General features: G+C 36.5%; 1 protein-coding gene across 1 annotated transcript in view; it reads right to left on the bottom strand.

The window, feature by feature from the left end:
• Positions 1-24,136, bottom strand: part of ITFG1 (integrin alpha FG-GAP repeat containing 1) — a 285,005-nt gene that overhangs the window by 65,445 nt on the left and 195,424 nt on the right. Inside the window, exons 11-12 of the mRNA XM_040253601.1 lie at positions 19,389-19,539; positions 16,729-16,837 (exon numbers count right to left, since the gene is read on the bottom strand). Of these exons, the coding sequence (XP_040109535.1) occupies positions 16,729-16,837; positions 19,389-19,539 (260 nt within the window). The remainder of the gene's footprint in view (positions 1-16,728; positions 16,838-19,388; positions 19,540-24,136) is intronic.

The following is a 24,136-nucleotide window of genomic DNA, read 5'->3' as shown; positions in this document are numbered from 1 at the left end:
TGATAATCATTCTAACAAAAATCTTATACTTGGGAAGGGTATATAAAATGCAAAGGCATTAAAAAATGAATGACATAATTCACCACAAAGGAAAACACCTGTTTATTTACCACAGAGCATTTATATTAAATATGACCTGAGCAAACAGTGAAAAAAAAATTTTGTACCTCCAAATCAGTTTTTAATGTTTAAGTTCCTTACCCCAGCACAGTGCCTAGTTCTCACTCTCTTATTCTCAAACACTCCATGACCTTAATTCTCCCTCTCCTTTTTAAAAATTAATTTATTTTAATTGGAGACTAATCACTTTACAATACTGTAGTGGTTTTTGCCATACATTGACATGAATCAGCCATGGGTTCAACTCTAGGCAGACATTATTTTTCACTTGTCCTAAAATGATTTTCCTAAACCTTCATTAAACATTATCTTGCTAAACAGTACACTATTTACTCACAGGTCTGTCTTTGTACCAGTATGAAAGTTCTGCATAATTTTTATCATGTTTTTAGGACCTACCCAAATGTATTTGTTCAATAAATGCTTGTTAAAAAAGGTAAAAGATGGATTATTCAATAAATGGTACTGGATAGTTGGCTACTTGGAGGAAAATAAAGTTAGACTTTGATTCATAACATGAAAATTACACTGGGCAAAGACATAATTAATATAAAGAACTCTTATGCTTCAGTAATAAAAAGCCAACCCAGTTAAAAAATGGGCAAAGGATCTGAATAGGAATTTCTCCAAAGATGATATAGAGATACAAAAAGCTCATGAAAAGAGGCTCAGCATCATTAGTGATCAGGGAAATGTATAGCAAAATCACAATGAAATGTACACAATTCACAATATCCATGAGGTGGAAATGACCCAAATGAACGTCCATTAGCAGATAAATGAATCTGAGCACACTCTGGGAGATGGTGAGGATAGGGAAGCCTGACATGCTGCAGTCCACAGGGTTGCAAAGAGTCAGACATGACTGAGAGACTGAACAATAACAAGAGCAGCAGATGAATGAACAAACAAATCTTGGTATACACTCAGAAGGAATATTATTCAGCTTTAAAAAGGGAAGAAATCCTGCCACATGTTACAACATGGATGAACTTTGAGGACATTATGCTAAGCAAGCCAGTCATAAAAAGACAAATACTGTATGATACCACTTACATGAGGTATCTAAGTTTGTCAAATTCAGAGAAACAAGTAGAATGCTGGTTACCAGAGTTTAGCAGGAGGGAAAGGGGATAGCTGTTAAATGGGTGTAGAGTTTCAAATTTAAAAGATGAAAAAGTTCAATATGAATAAATTTAACACTACTGAACACTTAAAAATGGTTAAGATAGTAAATTTTATGTTACTTTTTTTTTTCTTAACCACACACACTAAAAGGTTAAGACTGTAAACAAACCCATAATGAGATACTGGCTTCCCTGGTGTCTCAGTGGTAAAGAATTTGCCTGCCGACGCAGGAGACCTGGGTTTGATCCCTGGGTAGATCCCTTGGAGAAGGAAATGGCAACCCATTCCAGTAGTTTTGCTTGGGAAACCTCATGGACAGAGGAGCTTAGTGGGCTATAGTCTTATGGGGTCACAAAGAGTTGGAGAAGACTTAGCAACTAAACAACAAACAAATGAGATACCGTTTCATACCCATTTTGTTGTTCAGTCGCCAAGTTGTGTCTGATTCTCTGTGACCCCATGGACTGTAGCACGCCAGGCTTCATACCCATTAGAATGGGTATGATCAAAAAGTCAGATTACAAATTTGGGTGAAGATATGGACAAACTGGATACTCATACATTTCTATGGGAATGCAAAATGGTCCAGCTGCTTTGGAAATAGCAATTCCTTAAAAAGGTGAACAAAGAATTCCCATTTAACCCAGCCATTCCATTCTTAGGTATATATCAAGAGAAATTAAAATATATGTCCACACAAAAACTTGTACCTGAATGTTCACAACAGTATTATTCATGATAGCCAAGAAGCAGAAATCATCCAAACTTCTATCAACTGATGGATAAACAAAATGTGGAATATTCATATAGATATTTGACAATTCATGTGGACATTTGACAATTAAAAGGAATAAAGTGCTGATGCATGCTACATCAAAGATGGATCTTAAAAACATTATGGCAAGTGAAAGAAGTCAGTCACAAAGGACTGCATATTATATGACCCCATTTATATGACATATCCAGGATAGATAAATCTATGAATACAGACAGTAGTGGTTGCTGAGGGCTGGGGCTGGGGGATTGATGGTGGCAGCTAAATGGTACAGGGTTTCAGGATCATATGGTAGCTCTATTTTTAGTTTTTGCTATACTGAGTGAAGTCAGAGAAAGAAACATAATATGATATTGCTTATATGCAGAATCAAAAAAGAACTGGTACAAATGAACTTCTTTACAAAACAGAAACAGACTCACAGACTTAAAGAGAATGAACCAGGAGAGCAGGGTGGGGTGAGGGGAAGGGATAGAAAGTTTGGAATTGAGATGTACATACTGCTATACTAGGACCTACTGTCTAAGACCAGGAACTCGGCTCATTATTGTATAACAACCTAAATGGGAAAATGATTTGAAAAAGAATAGATACACGTATAACTAAATCAGTTTGCAGTACACATGAAACTATCACAACATTGTTAATTAACTATACTCTAGTATAAAATTAAAAAGTTTTTTAAAGGGTATAAGCTTTTTCTGTGGTGATGAAAATGATTGTGGTGATATTGGCACAATTCTGTAAATATGCAAAAAGCCACTGAATGGTATACTTGAAACGGGCAAACAGTATGGTATGTAAATTACATGGTATACTTGAAATGGGCAAACGCTATGGTATGTAAATTATATCTCAATAAAGCTGTTACAAAATAAAAGTTACCATAAAATTAACAAAATGACAAGGGGCTATGAACTTTTTAAAAAAATATAAAGAGATACTTGCTAACATACAAAGAGCTTCTAGATATGGATGAGGAGATGATAATCTAATAAAAACAAAGGATATAGAGAAGCAATATCCAGAAGAGAAAGTACAAATAATAACAAAAAAACCAGGATGAAAGATACTCAGCTTCACTAGCCAGGAAACAAAAAAATCAATTTTATACCCTAACAGAAAGGAAAAAATCAAAGACCAATAAAAACGTCTGTAGGAAAAACAAAACCAAAGATAAATGATAAACTATGAAGAATATTTACAAAATATATCACAAAAGATTAATTTAATATATACTATAGTATAAATCAATAAGGAAATGAAAAAGGACAGAACCATTTATAGAAATAAAAGTACAAATGGCTCTTGAACATATGAAAAGATGCAGAACTTTACTCAGTATAAGAAGAATGCAAAATAAGACAACACTTTTCACTTTATAGTTGGCAAAACTCAAAAAGTTTAATAATCTTTTGGGTTGGTGAGGGTGTTAGGAAATGTGAATTCTCCTATATAGAGGTGTCAACATCAAATTTTCATGAAGAGACATCTGTTAAAATAAAAAATACAAATTCAAAACCAGGCAGAATTAATCTAAGGTGTTAGAAATTAAATTACTGGTTACCTTCAGGTGAACTGGGCTAGTAGCAGAAAGGGTGGGCACGAGGAAGCTTCTGGTTGCGGGTATCATGTTTTTCTTGATCTGGGTGTATTTACATGTGTATATTTACTTTGTCAAAACATGTAGACCTCTGTACTTATGTACACTTTTCTACATGTATAGTTCAACAGAGTTTATTTTAAAAGTGTACATAAATTATTTTTTAGTGGTTCCATTTTTAGGAATTTATTCTACAGGTATTAATTATAATAACAAGAGAATGAAAATAAACTGGTATCAATAAGAACTGATTAAATTATGTTGTATTCATTGTGTTGTTGTTGTTCAGTTGCTAAGTCATGTCCGACTCTTTGCAACCCCATGGATGGCAGCACGCCAGGCTTCTCTGTCCTTCACCATCTCCCAGAGTTTGCTCAAATTCACGTCCACTGAGTTGGTGATGCTACCTAACTGTCTCATCCTTTGCTGCCCTCTTCTCCATTTTTTGAGAACCCATGAACATGAACAGTGTCCATACTACATGATACTGTTTGATAGTTAAAATAATGAGGTAGCTCTAGACTATATTGTTAAGGCATAATCTCTAAGATACATCATTAAATGGAGAAAGCAAAGTCTAGAACTACCATTTATGTAAAATAAAAGCATATAAACACATGTGCTTATGTAAGTGCATAAAATATCTTGAATAGACACAAAGAAGAGGTTGCTTTGGGTGGGGGGGAAGAATTGGACCACTGGGAAACATTGGTGCAAAAGGGACTTACTTTTCAATATTATAGACTCCTGTATTTTTTTCACCATTTGCATGGTGAAAAACAAATATATCAGAAAACCAAATTTCTTAGTGAAATAAAAATTTACAAGGCTCAGATGATTATGTGGTAAACTGGACAGTGTTATGCTGGTGGGATATAAATGTCTGTGATTTTTGGGAAAGGTAACTTAGTACTGTCTATTAACACTGAAAACACAGCCTCTCAACTCATCACATTCATGTACATGAAACATTAGAAACTACTTATGTGTCCACTAAGAGTGAAAATGCTAAATAAATTGTGGAACATCTACAGTTTTATGGAATGACATGGAGCTGTTAGAGCATGAGAGACCTACAAGTGTTGGCATGAAAGGGGGTTTATACTCTTACTAAGGTCAAAAAAACAGACAGGCAAATATGTTCAGTAAGATTACATTTACAAACGTATATGTTGGATGAACTTCACAGACACAGTATTAAAGAAGTCAGACACAAAGAGTATATACTATATGATTACACTTATATGACAGCTAGAAAAGGAAAAACTGTGGTGACAGAGATCAGAACAGTGGTTATACTTTTGCAGGGAATATAAGGAAGGGACCCTTCTTGGGCACTGGAAATATTTTATTTTGATTGGAGCGTGGCTATAAGGGAAGATACCTATGTAAAATCTTATCAAGCTATACACCTGAACACTCATTGCTACAACTGTATTTCTACTGTCTTGTCAGCTCACACCTAGATGTCTGTATTCCTAGGTGGTTACTCTCGTCAAAGCCCTCAGGTCAGAACATCAGTTTTTTTAATGAACATCTATTTTTTTCTTCTGAACATTGCTGTAAAATTCATCTTCTTTATCTGCACACTTGATCACAGACTTTTTTGATGAAGAATTTAAATAGTAAGTGTGACAGATAATTTTATGTGCCAACTTGACTGGGTCATGAGGTGTCCAGGTACTTGATCAAATATTACTCTAGGTGTGTCTGTGAGGGTGTTTTCAGATAAGATTAACATTTAATCAGTAAACTGGGTAAAGCGGATTGTTTTTCATAATGTGTGGGCCTCATCCACCCAGGTGAACAGAACAAAAGACTGACGTCTCCTGAGGAAGAAGCCTCCTGCCTGATGGGTCTTCAAACGAGAACATCACCTTTTCCTGCCCGAAGAACTGGACACCATTCTTCCTGGTTCTACCGCTGCCTGGAAGCTGGACATGCCAGCTTCCATAACTTTATGAACAAATTCCTTACAATAAATCTTTCTCTCTTTTTCTCTGTATTCCATTGATGTTGTTTTTCTGGAGAATCTTGATTAATTCAGTAAGTCTCTGTAGTTATTGGGTCACTGACAAAATCTTTTCTTTGCCATGGGGTGCCCATTTACCAATGATGCTATCAATATTCTCTCTTTTTAATCTTCAACACAGTACATGGAGGTGAGTTAGTTTCTACTTCTTTCTGTCTGCTCATTCTTTATTATTACAATCATGGCCTCTCCTTCCTAGAATGTTATACCACTACTCATTTTGCTTTTGCCAAACCTTAACCATCTTTCAAGGATCTAGGTTCTCAACTATCATCTTCACAGAAGACTTCTTTGATCTTAATAATCCTATATACATATAGTTCCATTCAACATTTGAGTATAAAATTCTTTTCACTGTTCTTTAGCTATTTTACATGCATACACCTTCCTCTTCCAAGTTGACTGCAATAGATGCTTGCTACATAAACGGATAGATCCTCACTGAGAAAAACTAAGTGGCAGTCAAAGTGAAGACAATAATGTGCAAATGTGGGAGAAGATACTGGATATAGTGACTGTCAGTGCTGCTAAACAGATCTACAGTATTTCCAAAACTCCCTTCATACATTCATTTTTGTAGCAACTTTACTGAGATATAATTCATACACCAGAGCATTCACCCGTTCAAAGGGTCCTATTCAATGGTTTTTAGTAAATTCCCAGAATTGTGCAATCATCAACACAATCAGTTTTCATCACAATAAAGAAACCCTGTACCTTTTAGCCATCATGCCCCATTCCCACCCCTGGCCCAAAGCAACCACTAATCTACCATTCACTTACTATATATATTTGTGAATACTTTTCTATAATAACATGTTATTTGAGAAAAAATTTAAAAATACAGAGAACGAAGAAGGAGAAAATAAAAATCACTTTAACCCAACTATCCAGATACTGTTACCAACTTATTATAATCCACTGTCATGGACTGAATGTTTGTACCACCCTGCCCTCAAAGTTCATATGCTAAAGTTTCATATATGCTCTTCCTTAATCCTCACAGCAAGGCTGTGAAGTAAGTCTAATTACCCTCTTCCTCCCACCCTTTTTTCTTTAGGAGCAGAAACTGAAGCTTCTTGGGCCAGTACATTACTCAAGGTCAGAAAGGGAATGACACTCTTTTGAAAAAGACCATGCGGTCACTAGACACTAATTCATTTAAAAAACACATTATCCTATATTTATTTATATAAGGTGGGAAATCAATGAACCACTGAATTACTTTATTTTCTGTACAAGATAAGATGTCTGTGTTTTGTTTAGCATAGTTGAGAGAGTACTTATTCAAAATTACATGAGTCTCTTTCATTTTATATATACCAAGATAAAAATTGAGTTCCTGTATCTGTTTTTGTTTTTAACAAGACTTCCTCTATTAAATTTGAAGTTTCACACTGTAATAGTGTGAAATAGGATCATAATGAGAAGATTTAAATGTATCATAGATATACATATCATACATGTCATATATACTATATAGGTATGTCTTGTTTTACTGAGCTTTGCATTATTACACTTCTCAGATATTGTTTTTTTTAAATAAATTGAAGATCTGTGGTGACCTTGTGTCAAGCAAATCTGTCAGCGCCATTGTTCTATCAGCATTTGCTCACTTTGTGTCTCTGTGTCACATTTTGGTAATTCTCACAATATTTCAAACATTATCATTTGTTACAATGATTTGTGGTCACCGATCTTTGATGTTATTACTATGACTTGCTGAAAGTTCAGACGATGCTTAGTATATTTTAGCAATAGAATATTTTTTAATTACAATTATAATTTTTTAAGACATAATGATGTTGAACAGTTAATAAAGCATAATATGAACATAATATTCATAGGTACTGGGAAACCAAAAAGCTTGTTAACCCACATTATTGTGATACTTACTGCAGTCATCTGTAACCCAAGTACCCAAGTATCTCTGAGGTGTGTCTGCACACATATATGTCTTATAAAAAGAGTTGTCTACATAATACAGATAGAATATGCATTTCCTTGGGTTTTGCAACTAAAGACACAAGAAGGAATAATACTAATCCTTGGGCTTAATTAATGTTATTGTTTAATTAAGAATGTTTATTGTTTAATATTGTTAATATTGATAACTGTTTAATTAGGAATGCAGAACTCCCAAATAAAGGTTAACTTGTTCTTAGCCTGAAATTATTATTTCACTATAAAACAACCTGACCTTTTTTCCAGTGACTTCTATATGGGTACTGCAGCAGGAAAGGCATATTTAGACTGTATCATTTCTGGGCTGTATTCACTATGTATGTTTGAGGTAAGGCAGAAAAAAAAATGTCTTTGGCTACTTTCAGCCATTATACTGCTTTTGTTAAGGAACACTGAAATTTTACTTAGCTTTGGCTTTATCTCTAAATCCCTCTGTGACCCTCCTTTAGTTTTATCATTAGAAAAAAAGGAACACACCTACTCACATACATACATCTTACTGCCTTTCTCCCTTGAACTAATAAAATTTTTAAAAAGTCTGAAAAGCATTAGGTTTCTTCAAATAATAGGCTATAAAAGGAAAATTTTTATTTTCATTTCTCTTCTCATCTTTGTCAGTATATTAATGTGACAGGTTCACAGTACGGTTTAAACATAGCTTTAATGTTTAAACATATTATAATTAGATGTAATTTCTTCAAAAACAAAGAAAGAACTGAATTAAATGTTGCTGAGAAACACAATATAGCATACATTTTATATATGTGTTAGTAGTTCACCTTCTGTTATTAACAGGATTTTTGTTGTTGTCAGTTTCAGTACGTATCAGATTAATCATAATCTATATAGGTCATTAGTACTCACCAAGAACAAATCCCAAAGTAACTACCTGATACTAACACTGGCTAAAAACCTGAAGTTCAGCTCTTTTTAGGCTTTTTAATCATGTAGTATAAGATATTCGATTAAGTGTGAGTCAATGCAAATCACTTCACCTTTCCTTGTTTTAAAATAATTTATAAGGCTTACAAAAGCTTCCAAATCCTATGATTCCAGAATCCAAAAGCTTCCAAATCCTATGATTCCAGAATCTAAAAGCTTCCAAATCCTATGCTTCGGGTCTTTAACACTCTGACCTGGCATAGAGGGAAGTAGTCTGGTTTTAAAGGGTTCTTGTGGCTCAGACGGTAAAGCATCTGCCTGCAGTGCTGGAGACCTGGGTTCCATCCCTAGGTTGGGAAGATCCTCTGGAGAAGGAAATGGCAACCCACTCCAGTATTCTTGCCTGGAAAATTCCATGGACTGAGGAGCCTGGTAGGCTACAGTCCATGGGGCCGCAAAGAGTCGGACACAACTGAGCAACTTCACTTTCACTTTGTATAAGTCTGTTCACATACAAGAAAATTATCTAGAAAAGTGGGAGCCTTGAACAGGCAGAGTGAATGAATGAGGCTGGATAATGGATGACACATGCTCTCTAAAGTCAGAGATGAAGAAAAGAAGCAGAAGCATAACTTGTTGTTTTGTAAGCTAAATTTTCTACTTTCTCTTTCTCCTTACAGAATATGTAAGATTATAATATTTTGAAAAGTTATACTTGACATATATTGTCATTAAAAATTATCATGTATAGGTATTATTATATGAGATAACACACGCAAAATGCACAGAGGACCTGGTACATGATAAACAATAAATATTAGCTACTCTTGTTTGTCTTTTAAAATTAGATTCTGTCATTATGGATTCCAGGATTTAAAAGCATCAGCTTTCATTGCTGCAGCTACCTTTGAAACTTTAGGAACTAGCAGAATGCTCAGTGTTCAGAGTAGTTGTATCTAATAAGTGGTAAAGATCACAGCTTTTTAAAAATATTAATACTTTTCCAGACTTTCCAAATGTTTTTACAATAGGCTGCCTTATTTTTATAATGAAAAAGCAAAATAAATACCAAATTAAAAATTTACAAATAAAAAAGAATAATGCCTTAAAATTCTCTTACATAATCAAAAGGAAATGTTTTTATAAATGTCACTCTGAAATTACTATTTTAAGACTCCAAATGTCAAACTGAGGAACAAGTAAAAAGTACCAATAGTGAATTAAATCAGTGCAAGAATGTAACTTCCTCAGTGACATCAAAATAAAAATTCCATCCTTTGTGCTTTAGAAAACAAAATAAAACAAATGACTCCTAAATGTTCCAAAGTAGAAGTTATCATTATAGTAAGAGCTCAATTCCTAGAAGTGGGACAATTAAGTTTTTTGTTTAAAACATATGGCTCTAAGTATACTAAAGGCCTTCCCAGGTGGCACCAGTGGTAAAGAATCTGTCTGCCAGTGCAGGAGATGTAAGAGATGCAGGTTTGATCCTGGTGTCAGGAAGATCCCCTGGGGGAGGAAAGTGCCCCCTACTCCAGTATTTTTGCCAGGAGAATCCCACAGGCAAAGGAGCCCCGGGGCTTATTGTTTCAGTTCAGTTGCTCAGTTGTGTCAACATTTTGCGACCCCATGGACACAAGGCCTCCCTGTCCAGCACCAACTCTGGGAGTTTACTCAAACTCATGTCCATTGAGTTGGTGATGCCATCCAACCATCTCATCCTCTCTGGTCCCCTTCTCCTTCCGCCTTCAATCTTCCCCAGCATCAGGGTCTTTTCAAATGAGTCAGTTCTTCGCATCAGGTATGGTGTTACAAAGAGTTTGACATTGCTGAGTGTCTGAGCACACATGTAAGTACAGTAAAACATTTTTGTAAGCAACTATAACAAAAACTGGGGACAGCTAAAACACATAAAAGGGCCCACTATGGGAAAGGGAAATTTAACAGCATAGCTTTTGTTGTTGTTGTTTACTTAATGAAAAGATCCTGATGCTGGGAAAGACTGAAGGAAAGAGAAGGGGACTATAGAAGATGAGATGGTTGGAATGTATCACTGACTCAATGGACATGAGTTTGAGCAAGCTCTGGGGGATGGTGTGCTGCAGTCCATGGGATTGCAAAGAATCAGACATGACTCAGCAACTGAACAACAACTACGGTATGGATACAACATATAATCAATTCTTATTGATAGATAGTTTATTTGACTGAGCAAATGAACAAGTTGGTAAGTTGTGTTCTGACTCTTTTGTGACCCCATGGACTGAAGCCTGCGAGGCTTCTCTGTCCATAGGATTTCCCAGGCAAGAAAACTGGAGTGGGTTGCCATTTCCTTCTCCAGGGAATCTTCTTGACTCAGAGATCAAACACACGTCTCTTGTATTGGCAAGCAGATTCTTCACCACTGAGCAACTTGGAAGCCCCAACAAGACAGATATTGGTATAAAATTTCAGCCTCCTACTATCTGTGTTTTTTTTTGGGGGGGGCACTGTGAGATTCTTGATATCAAGAACACTTTTTTAATTCTTTAGTTTTGAAATATCTCATTTTTTTCTTTTCTTAAAATTTATTTATTTTTTAATTGAAGGATAACTGCTTTATAGAATTTTGTTGTTTCCTGTCCAACCTCAACATGATGTTTCTCATTTTAAGTTGTCAATAAATGTTTTCCTACTAACTAGGTGACCTTGGTTGATCCATAGTCTAGTTTAAGGATTTTTAATAATTTCATCAACTTTTATAATTTATTAGTATTTATAACCACATCATAAAGGTCTAAAGAGATTTATTATAGCATTTTATCATACCCCTTTAAATAAACTGTTCTAAAAAGTAATTTCTAATACCCCTAGATTTTAAAAACCAAAGTTGTTTAAAAATGATTAATGAAATTAAGAAGACAGTTTAGTCACAGAGTTAAATGGAAAACTGCAATTAAATGTTTAATGAGCTATGTGCATTACTGGTTATTAAATTAGCTTAAAACATGACCAATGGGATGTGAAATCTGTAAGTTTTCTCTAAAACGACAATGCTCAGGACCTTAACATTTCATGCTAAACCACACTATACATTATGTCTTTGTATACTTAAAGATATTTCAAGTATAAAAACTTTCACTTTTGGTTTTGTGATTCAGTTTACATTAGCTACTTTACACAAATGCCAGAACCAAAAGAAAACTGCAGTAATTGTGCATAAATACTGTAACACTAAATAAATGTACAGGTTGGGAGAAGAATCATAGAAAGTCAAAACTAAAGGTCAATACTGTATAATGGTTTTAGCAACATTTGAAATGAAAAATCCTTGCCTGGATTATGGGTGGCTATTCACATTCATTTCTCTGAAAATGTCTTTAGTTTTTGTTTCTTTAAAACATGTGAATGCAAAGCAAATATCATAATCAAATAACACATGTGAAATAAAGACTCCCATTTCAGCCATTCTAATCATTTAGACATTATTTTAGACTGTATATGGAAAACTTTTTATCTGTTATTGATTACCTATCTTACATTCTTTTTTAAAATTAAGTTAAAAATTAATTTAAAAATTTTAAATTAAAAAAGTCTGTGCTTAATAAAAGATATTTTACGGAGTATTACTCAGCCATTAAAAAGAATACATTTGAATCAATTCTAATGAGATGGATGAAACTGGAGCTGATTATACAGAGTGAAGTAAGCCAGAAAGAAAAACACCAATACAGTATACTAACACATATATATGGAATTTAGAAAGATGGTAATGATGATCCTGTATGTAAGACAGCAAAAGAGACACATATGTGTAGAGCGGACTTTTGGACTCTGAGGGAGAGGGAGAGGGTGGGATGATTTGGGAGAATGGCATTGAAACATGTATATTATCATGTAAGAAACGAATCGCCAGTCTAGGTTCGATGCAGGATACAGGATGCTTGGGGCTGGTGCACAGGGATGACCTAGAGAGATGGTATGGGGAGGGAGGTGGGAGGAGGGTTCATGTTTGGGAACTCATGTACACCCGTGGTGGATTCATGTCAATGTATGGCAAAACCAATACAGTATTGTAAAGTAAGATAAAGTAAAAATAAAAAATAAAATAAAAAAATAAAGAATATGTACTGGTTAAAAAAAAAAAAAAAGATATTTTAAAACATACCAGTACTCAGAAAATATATTAACCTATGTACACCTTTCTGAAAATCTCTTGAAGAAACACTCCAGAATTTGAATGAAGAAAGATAAACATGTGGTATATAAGTATATGATGACAGTATAGCTAGTAAAACTTGTTAAGTTTAAACGATCATGGCTAACACGGCTATAAATTGTTAAGGATTTAGAAAATAGAAGGTACAAAAGGTAAAATCACATGAATTGTGAAATATTTTGTTCTAGTTCTATGAAAAATGCCATTGGTAATTTGACAGGGATAGCATTGAGTTGACTGCATTTGGCAGTATAGTCATTTTCAAAATACTGATTCTTCCTACCCAGGAACATGGAATATCTCTCCATCTGTTTATGTTATCTTTGATTTCTTTCATCAGTGTCTTAAAATTTTCTATATACATTCTTTTATCTTCTTAGGTACGTTTATTCCTAGATATTTTATTCTTTCTGTTGCGAATGGGATTTAGTCCTTAATTTCTCTTTCTGATTTTTCATTGTTAGTATATAGGAATGCAAGTGATTTCTGTGTATTGATTCTGTATCCTGTGACTTTGTTAAATTCACTGATTAGCTCTAGTAATTTTCTGATAGTTATCTTTAGGGTTTTCTATGTATAGTATCATGTCATCTGCAAACAGTGAGAGCTTTACTTCTTCTTTTCCAATCTTTTTCTATTTTTTTTCTTCTCTGATTGCTGTAGCCAGGACTTCTAAAACTTGTTGAATAACAGTGGTGAGAGTGGACACCCCTGTCTTGTTCCTGACCTTAGGAGGAATGCTTTCAGTTTTTCACCATTGAGAATAATGTTTCCTGTGGGCTTATCATATATGGCCTTTACTATGTTGAGGTAGGTTCCTTCTGTGCCCATATTTTGAAGTTTTAATCATAAATGGGTGCTGAATTTTGTCAAACAGATGGTTAGCAAACACATGGGAAGATGCTCAATATCGCTCATTATTAGAGAAATGCAAATCAAAACTACAATGAGGTATCACTTCATACCAGTCAGAATGGCCATCATCAAAAAGCCTACAAACAATAAATGTTGGAGAGGGTGTGAAGGGAACACTCCTGCACTGTTGGTGGGAATGTAAATTGATACTGCCACTATGGAAGACGGTTTGGAGGTTCCTTAAAAAACTAGGAATAAAACCACCATATGACCCAGCGATCCCACTCTTAGGCATATACCCCGAGGAAACCAAAGTTGATAGACACATGTACCTCAATATTCATTGCAGCATTATTTACAATAGCTAGAACATGGAAGCAACCTAGATGTCCACCGACAGATGAATGGATAAAGAAGTTGTGGTACATATACACAATGGAATATTACTCAGCCTGAAAAAAGGAACACATTTGAGTCAGTTCTACTGAGGTGGATGAACCCAGAGCCTGTTATACAGAGTGAAGTAAGTCAGAAAGAGAAAGATAAATATTCCATACTAACACATATATATATGGAATCTAGAAAGATGGTACTGATGAATTTATTTGCAAGGCAGCAGTGTAGAAACAGATATAGAGGAAGACTATGGACATGGGGAGAGGGGAGGAGAGGGTGAGATGTATGGAGAGAATAACATGGAAACTTACATTACCATATGTTAAATGGATAGCCAATAGGAATTTGCTGTAAGTCTCAGAACTCAAACAGGGGCTCTGTATCAACCTAGAGGGGTGGGATGGGGAGGGAGATGGGAGGGAGGTTCCAGAGGGAGGGGGCATATGTACACCTACGGCTGATTCATGTTGGTATTTGACAGAAAACAACAAAATTCTGTAAAGCAATTATCCTTCAAAAAAAAAAAAAAGGTAAAAACTAAGTCAATCATCCAGAAATAAATTTCCACATTACTGCAACAAAATCTGGAAGCAGGCAGGGGACAAAAGCTTTTGAAAGGTCTCATCTTATTTGGGAAGTGAAAGGTGAAGATACTGTTAAAATTTTAACAATCCAAGGAAATATAGGTTCACATCTGTTTGTTAGAAATTTGTGTTAAGTATTAGTAGAATCAGAATGAGAAGCTCTAAAAGCTGACAGGAATAAGAGAAAAAAAATTAGAGCTAGGAGCTAGTTCTGATTCAGGGGAGCTAGGGAACCCCTCCAATTCTGTAGCACAGGAAGTCTCCTGTCTGAAGAGCATTCTATGGATCTGTGCTGTTGTGGGAATCAGTAAGGGCACAGGCAGAAGGATAATTTTATCCTGCCCGTGCCTAAGCCTTAAATAGACATTTCTCCCAACAAGACATATAGATGGCCAAGAGGCACATGAGAAGATGTTCAACATTTCTGATTATTAGATAAATGCAAATCAAAACTATAATGAGATATCACCTCATACCTACCAGAATGACTATCATCAAACAACCCACAAACAATAAATGGTGGAGAGGGTATGGAGGGAAGGGAACCCTCCTACACTGTTGGTGGGACTGTAAATTGGTACAGCTACTATGGAGAACAGTATGGAAGTTCCTTAAAAAACTAAAAGCAGAGTTACCAGATGACCCTGCAATCCCACTCCTGAGCATATATCTAAAGAAAAACATGATCTGAAAAGATATATATACCCCAATGTTCACTGCAACACTGTTTACAGCAACCAAGATATGGAAGCAACCTAAATGTCCATCGAGAGAAGAATGGATAAAGAAGATGTGGTGGATATATACAATGGAGTATTACTTGGCCATTAGAAAGAATGAAATAATGCCATCTGCAGCAACATTGAGGGACCTAGAGACTGTCATGCTAAGTGAAGTAAGTCAGACAGAGAAGGAGAAATATCATATGACATTCCTTATAATAAAGGATACAAATGAGCTTACTTACAAAACAGAAAGAGACTCACAGACTTAGAGAATGAACTTATGGTTGCCAGGGGGAAGGATGTAGGGGAAGGGATAGTCAGGGAGTTTGGGATGGACATGTACACACTGCTATATTCAAAATGGATAACCAACAAGGACCTACTGTATAGTATAGGGAACTCTGTTCATTGTTATATGGCAACCTGGATAGGAGGGGAGTTTGGAGGAGAATGGATACTTGTGTATGTATGGCTGAGTCCCATGGCTGTTCACTTGAAACTATCACAACATTGTTAATCAGCTATACCCCACACAAAATAAAAAGTTCAGAAAAAAATAAAGTTACACAGAATAAAAATTAAAAAACCCCCCTGGAACTAATAAGTGAGTTGAGTAAGGTTGTAGTATATAAGATCAACACACAAAAATCAACTGTGTTTCTATACACTAAAAACAAGTATGTGGAAACTAAACTTAAAACACAGTGACATTTATAATCATGTCAAAGAAAATAAGATACTTAGGCACACACTTAACACAACATGTTCAGGATCTCTATGATGAACGTAAGTGTTAGGTGGAGGAGATGGCAGATGTAGAGTAGAATGCCAACTAAAACTTGTAAGAGCATTGGAAACAGAGAACTCCTCGTTGAAAACAATCATATAGAGGGCTGATTTAGGCAGGAGTTGTCAATGGATTCTAAAACTGGTAAAAATTTGATATGTAGAAAGTATATTAAGTATCAGAATACCTCTCCACAAAACACTAATCAATTATAAAGGGGGAAAAGTTAATTTAAGGTGGGAAAACTAGCCGTCCTCAAGATGACCAGATGATCAAGGGTATCATCATGGTGGTGGGACAGGTCAACGGGGTTTCTTGATATGATGCATTGAAAGGCCACAGCATAGGTTCCACCAAATTCCATGTAGTGATGTTTCTGCAAAGAATGTGTAGGCCTGTATTCTTTAAAACTGCTAAGGGCATGAAAAGGAACTGTTCCAGACTGGAGCAGATGTGACAGTAGTATTCCTGAACAGACTCTGGATCAGAAAGGAAAAAGCCACTGGTGGGACAGCTGGCAAAATTTGAACACGGTGGTCGTGTTGTACTGAAGTTGATCTGTCTGCTTTGGAGAGTTGTTACACAGAAGCATGTTTTACTCTTTGGAAAAGGTGCACTGACAGAATACAAAATCAGATGTTAATACTTAATAATAAAGCATATAAAACAAATACTCACCAATGACTTTAACAAAATAAGCATCTGCTTCAAAGTTATTTTTTAGGGTATGGATGGCAAAATCACTCTTTGTATACCCTTTGCTTAGTACTACAATGTCCAAGATTCCCTGGAAAAAAACATAAAAATGGTAAGAACAAACTACTGGACTGACTGAAAAAAATGATGAAAATATATGACATGTTTATCATGTAAAAACAGACCTTACTTATTCAACTTGATATTTAAAATAAAAATACTATTAAAAATATAAAACCTAGAATATTAAATATAAATAAAAATTTAAAAAACACCTATAATTTAAATCTCTGAAGATAAGTGTTACTCTTCTGTATTTCTTTCCAGGCATATCTGCATGAATTAAAAAAAATAAAACTTATTTCTCTATTCTTCATGGTGCTGGGTCTCTGCTGCCCTGTGGGCTTTTCTCTCACTGCAGGCAGCCTGCATACCACATCTACTCTCCAGTTGCATGTGGTAGCTTCTCTTGTTGAGCACAAGTTCTAGGTTGTGTGGGTTTCAGCACTTGTGGCTCCCAGGCTCTAGAGCACAGGCTCAGTAGTTGTGGCACTTGGGATTAGTTGCTCCACAGCATGTTGGATCTTCCCAGATCAGGGATAGAACCTATGTCTCCTGCATTGACAAGAGGATTCTTTACCATTAATCTACTATGGAAGCCCCATGCATTAATTTTTAAAGGGCTTTGACATGGACTACTGAAGTGTTTCCAATCATCGGAGAAAGAAGGTAACTTTTTATTTGCGCTGCTTCTTATCTTTTTTCCTAAACAAGTGGAAAGCTTTGCTAATTTTACTGGGGGTAAAAAAGGTGTTCATTTAAACTTTCATTCTGCTAACTCTTAAATGAGGTCAATCATTTATCCTATCTTTTCACGTTAGTTAGTGTTAGCTACCCAGTAGTGTCTGACTCTTTGCAACCCCACGAACTGTAGCCTGCCAAGCTCCTCTATCCATGAGATTCTCCAGGCAAAAATACTGGAGTGGATTGCCATTTCCTTCTCCAGGGGATCTTCCCAACCCGGGGATTGAACCTAGGGCTCCTGCATTGCAATTGTTAAGAATTTAGAAAATAGATTCTATTTTCTAAATAGAATTCTTTTGAAGTGGATTCTTTACTGTCTGAGCTACAGGGAGGATCCATCTTTCATGTTAGCTTTTTTTTACTCACATCTTTTTTTTTTTCTGTAAACTGACTTAATCATGTTGTTTTTCCAGTGCGAGCTTCTGGTGACTTGTATCAGTTTGAATAAACCCTTTTTACGTTATGAATGTGGGCTTCCCTGGTGGCTCAGATGATAAAGAATCCACTTACAGTGCTGGAGACCTGGGTTCGATTCCTGAGTTGGGAAGATACCCTGGAGGAGGGCATGGCAACCCACTCCAGTCTTCTTGCCTGAAGACTCCCTAAGGACACAAGAGCCTGGCGGACTACGGTCCATGGGGTTGCAAAGAGTCGGACACGACTGAGCAACAAAGCACAGCACAGCCTGTTATGAATGTGAGCTTCCCAGGTGGTGCTAGTAGTAAAGAATCTGTCTGCCATTGAAGGAGATATAAGAGACACGGGTTTGACCCCTGGGTTGGGAAGATCCCCTGGAGGCAGCCATGGCCACCCACTCCAGTATTCTTGTCTGGAGAATCCAATGGACAGAGGAACCTGGCAGGCTACAGTCCACAGGGTTACAAAGAGTTGGACATGACTGAAGCCACTTGCACGCACACACGCATGTTAAGAATGTTAATCATATAACTCTTTCATAGCTAATTTATCTCCTAGGTTTAGATGCAATTTTAAGTTTCATTTATGGTTTTTTTAATGTACAGAAATTAAAAGCTGATTTACAGTTAATTCTATTGATTTTTCCTCTTGTTATATTTTTACCAATTATTTTTATGCTTGGAAATTGCTTATAAAAAGTGAATCAATACGAGAGTTGGTAGCAGAGAGAGAGAGGAAAACAAGGACCTGGAAGATACTTGTAACTGAAGATCAGCCGCCTACAAAAGGCCAAACAAAACCAACGGGGTTAGTGTTGGACATAATTGTCCTGATGGAGATTTAACTTTTTAAAATAATCAAGTTATTTCACAACGATATATTGTGGCATATTAACTCTGGAATTTAACGCATTTTTATCAGAATTTACTTTTCCCCCCAAAACTGGCTTTTGGCATTAGAAAGAAGAAAACCAGGACCCTGTGTACCTTTACCAGGCCACCTGGAACTGAGGACAGTCACAAGAATCTGGGGCAATAGATGCCACCTCTAGCTCACAAGGTTAAGAGAGAGTACACACTGAACTCATTCTTCTGTGATCCTGCTCAGGTTTAAGGGTCTGTCATCTGTCGGCTGTTGTTCTCTCTACTTGGGCACATGCACAACTGCCATGAGCATAATTCTCTAGCGGTTTCATCTAAACAGGCATAAAATGAGATAAAGACGCTTTCATATTTCACTGTTCTGATCAGCCAGTGGTGTCAATTAATTTGTTCTTTCTGTCATTTAACATTAAAAGGGGTTTTCTTTAATTAACTCATTTGCTTTCATTATCTCATCTACTGGTTAAATAGGGTGACCTGAAAGTAAGACAAGGTAGAAGGCAATTAGATTCCAAACACACAGAAGAGCTCTGAACTCACATCTTCGTAAATGTCAAAGAAGGTGGCAACCACTGCATCTCTGATTTGGTTTAGGTCCATCAGCTCCCAGTAGACTTTAAACATACGATGCGCCCCCTCACAGCTTGCATTAGTACAAGGGACATTCTCCAGTAAAAAGGCCTGCTGATTGCTGTGAGACAAAGGAGAGGTATTTAGTTAATAATAAAACATATCAATGCTGACTAGCATCAGCTGTGCTGTATTTCCTAGAATCAAAGAGATGATAAATGGTCTATACTCAAGAAATATGAAAAAAATCTCAATGTCTTAATAATTGCTGTCCTGAACCATAAAAAGCTTAAATTGTTGGCTATCCGTTTTAAGCCTTTGGCAAAAATCCTCAGGTTAGTCAGTTGTTGGCCTCTCTCTCTCCTTTTTTGGTTCCCAAGGCTATTTCTCTGCTCTCCTTTGCTGCTCCACAGCCAGTGAACCCATGTTTCATTTCTGAGTTCCTGGACACTGTCATAATCCCTTTAGTACTAGTTCAGTTGCTCAGTCGTGTCTGACTCTTTGCGACCCCATGAATTGCAGCACGCCAGGCCTTCCTGTCCATCACTATCTCCTGGAGTTCACTCAAACTCATGTCCATCGAGTCGGTGATGCCATCCAGCCATCTCATCCTCTGTCGTCCCCTTTTCCTCCTGCCCCCAATACCTCCCAGGATCAGAGTCTTTTCCAATGAGTCAACTCTTCGCATGAAGTGGCCAAAGTACTGGAGTTTCAGCTTTAGCATCATTCCTTCCAAAGAAATCCCAAGGCTGATCTTCTTTAGAATGGACTGGTTGGATCTCCTTGCAGTCCAAGGGACTCTCAAGAGTATTCTCCAACACCACAGTTCAAAAGCATCAATTCTTCGGTGCTCAGCTTTCTTCACAGTCCATCTAGCATTCATACATGACCACTGGAAAAACCACAGCCTTGACTAGATGGACCTTTGTTGGCAAAGTAATGTCTCTGCTTTTGAATATGCTATTTAGGTTGGTCATAACTTTTCTTCCAAGGAGTAAGCGTCTTTTAATTTCATGGCTGCAGTCACCATAATCCCTTTAGATGTGTATAATTCCTCTGGTGAATATCTGCATTTTAACTGGAAATTCTTGACATCCCTAAGTCTTACAAACCCAAAGAAGTAAGTCTACAATGATAGAATTTTAGCTTCCCAGATGGATAGTAGGCTGAGCACCTCTCAAATAAAAGAAAGAAAAAAAAAAGTATTGTATTTTGCATAGCTATGAAGTCCTCCCTTTTGAAAATCTTACTCTACAGGCAATGTGCTTATAAATTTAGATTTTGGAATCAGACTACCTGGATTCAAATTATGTTTCTGTCATTTAGCAGTTATGTGACCTTAAAAAAAGTTGTTTCACCTCTTGAAGACTCAGATTCTTATTTGTAAGCTGAGTAATAAGTACTTACAGAATTGTTATAAAAAATAAATGAAATACTGACTGCAAAGCACTTAGAACGATTCCTGCCATCCAGTTCAATCTTAGTAAAACTGTTTATACTATCATCACTCTTATTTATGTAGTGCAACACCATGCCATGTAAAAATATTTTCTCTAAATACAGAAGTAACTTTAGTAAATAGTGAGATTATACTCCTGTATTAGGCAATTTCTAATATTTACATTCCTTCATGTCCCTTTATGTTACACAGAAAATATAAGCTAAAAGGCTTAAATTTTATTACTGTTCAATTTTCTCTAATAATTATTTTAAATAAAACTATCAAGATAGATTTCTTTTTTCATGTGAAAATATTATTTTGGGTATTACTTTGGGTTTAGGCATTTTAGAAAAGAAAGTTCTATTGTAAGAAAGATAAATTTTTTAGTGTTCAAGAGAGTAATGAAACACAAGCAAAATATTCATTTGATGTACTTAATATATGACTGGCTTCACATTATTTTCCTAGTTAAAAAATTTTAACACAAATAGTTTAAACTTATAGATTATAACATTTACATGGAAAATTTTGAGGTGGCTTTGATCAAGACCTAACATATAATAATGTTCTTCCACTAGAAGGAAAAATAATTTCTACTTTGCCTCCTGTCTAATAACTGATTTTAAAATTCTATTTTGTAATGTTAGGTTAGGTGCAAAAGTAATAGTAGTTTTGGACTCTGGATTTTAAATCATTATAATTAGGCTCAAACACATCTTTATTAATAAAAACAGGAGCCATTTCAACAAAAACATTTTTGCCAACAAGAAATAAGTTTGCTTACTCCTGTAGCATAAAAATCTGTGCTTTGGGAATTGACAAATTCCTGGAAAGCCTTTTCTGCCTCCTGCTGTTTGTGGAAGCATTTTCCCTGCAAAAGGTTGTCGAGATGCTTGCAGAAGTGGTAGTCGATTGGCAAGAGGTCAAGTGAATATGGCAGATGTGGCAAAACTTCGTATTAGTTCAACTTTTGAAGCGTTGGTTGTGCGACGTGTGGTCAGTCATTGTCGTGGAGAATTGAGCCCTTTCTGTTGAGCAAAGCTTGCTGCAGTGTTGCATTTTCTGGTGCATCTCATCAATCTGCTGAGCATACTTCTCAGGTGTAACGGTTTCGCTGAAATTCAGAAAGCTGCAGTGGATCAGATTGGCAGCAGACCACCGAACAGTGACCAGGACCCTCTTTTCAGTGCAAATTTGGCTTTGAGAAGTGCTTTGGGGCTTCTTCTCAGTCTAGCTATTGAGCTGGTGGACACTGGCTGGTGTCTAAAATCTGCTTTTCATCGCACTTCATAATCTGATCGAGAAAGTTTGTTGCTGTTGCCTAGAGTAAGAGAAGACGACACTTCCAAACAATTTTTTGGTTTGTGGCCAGCTCACGAGGCACCCACTTATCAAGCTTTTTCACCATTTCAATTTGCTTCAAATGCCAAACGATCATAGAATGGTCAGTGTTGAGTCCTTCAGCAACTTCTTGTGTAGTCGAAAGAGGATCAACTTTGATGATCCTCTCAGTTGGTCATTGTCAACTTCCAACGGCCAGGCACTGCGCTCCTCATCTCCTTTGCAAAACTTCTTGAACCACCACTGCATTGTGTGTTCATTAGCAGTTCCTGGGCCAAATGCATTGTTGATGTTGCGAGTTGTCTCTGCTGCTTCACGACCCATTTTGAACTCGAATAAGAAAATTGCTCCTGCCGGGAGCCAGAGTGAGGAATTCCACCCGTGACAAGGTCATGCGGCAGAGCTCTGATGGCAAGGCTAATCAGACCTCAGGTTTTCCCCCTGGAATTTCCTGAGCATTCACCCCCCCCTCCCAAAATAAGAATCTGCCTGCTTTTCCACTCTTCTGACATTCTCTGGAAAAAGTCAATTCAGGGCTTTAGTCTTCTGCATTTGAAAGAGTGTTTCAATCCAAAAACCCCTCTGATGGCTTTCTAGCCTGCCTGAAGGCTGCGCATGTGATTGTTTGAGGCCTCCCAACTGTGGGGGACACAGGAAGCATAAAACATTCTAGGAATGTCGAGGCTTCCGAGGAGTCAAAATCAGTAGAATAGGACCGATTAAAGGTTTCATTTGTTGAGCCAATACTTGCTGCCAAATTCTCATATCTTTTATTTTTAGGTATAGTTGGTATATAGAAAAACAGGTAGTAGACCTGATATTAGCAACACTAGATCTTTGAGTTAAGTACCTTCTTTGTTATAACCCACTGCACCTTTGTTCTATAGGAATGTAACTTTTTTGTACTTTGAGGGTGATGCAGAGTAAAGAGGAAACACTTCTAGGGAAAAGGAGTTTTCTGGACAATTATCCAGGAAGAGAGCCATAAAAATGTTAACAAGCCTCTTGGCCAGAAGATAATGTAAGCCACCTGAGACCTTTTGTATATGGGAGCGTATGCAAAAAGAAAGCCTTGTCTCAATGAGGGTCAGGACTGCTGCCCCTGCATAACTCTTTTTCTTTATGTACAACTTGGGGTATATAAGCTGATTTTGAAAAATAGTTTTTGGAGTGTTGCACCGATGCTGGGCTTCCCCATGTCGTTCTTTTCTTTTTCCGGCTGAATTCCCACCTGGAGCAGGGAGGCTCATCATGTCTACTTATTTGTCCCGGCTTCTAAGATCTGTAAGAGAGAGCGCCCAAGGCGGGGCACTCTCCGATATTCAAACAGATGCCGGTGGCCCTACATAGATGGTGCAAACCTCTTGATTTTCTTCCTAATCTATTTTCTTCCTAATCTATTTTTTCCTAATCTATTTTCTTCCCAATCTAATCTTATCTCTAAACAAATAAGTTTTCCACGCTGACGCCGTCCACCCTTCGAATTCCCTGGATCCACCGGGGCTGGACCCTGGCAGCTCCAATTTGCTTTTTGTCTAACATCATTTCCCTAGCCTAAAATACATATAAAATAAACAGCAATATTTCATTAGCAAAATACATAAAGCAAGAAATGCACATTAGAATGTTGTATAACATAACCACATTTAAGAATATATTCCACCATCAAATGGCAAAGTTCAACAATGCAAAACTGCAATTACTTTTGTACCAGCCTAATAACCTTTTTATAGGTATTTACCCATCCTACCTTTCTAGCTAAACAATTTTACTATATATTTCACAGAAATGAAGACTACTCTATTTTGTTATTAAATAATATTAAAACATAAGAACCAACGATAAAGGTGACTTTTCTTTTCTCTTTTTGGATACGCCATGCAGCTTGTGGGATCTTAGATTTCTGACCAGGGATTGAACCTGGGCCCATGGCAGT

The sequence above is a fragment of the Oryx dammah genome, unplaced genomic scaffold, assembly GCF_014754425.2.
Source record: "Oryx dammah isolate SB20612 unplaced genomic scaffold, SCBI_Odam_1.1 HiC_scaffold_13, whole genome shotgun sequence".
NCBI classification, from domain to species: domain Eukaryota; kingdom Metazoa; phylum Chordata; class Mammalia; order Artiodactyla; family Bovidae; genus Oryx; species Oryx dammah.
The sequence above is the reverse complement of the archived record's forward strand: the minus strand, read 5'-3'. Positions and strand labels throughout refer to the sequence as shown.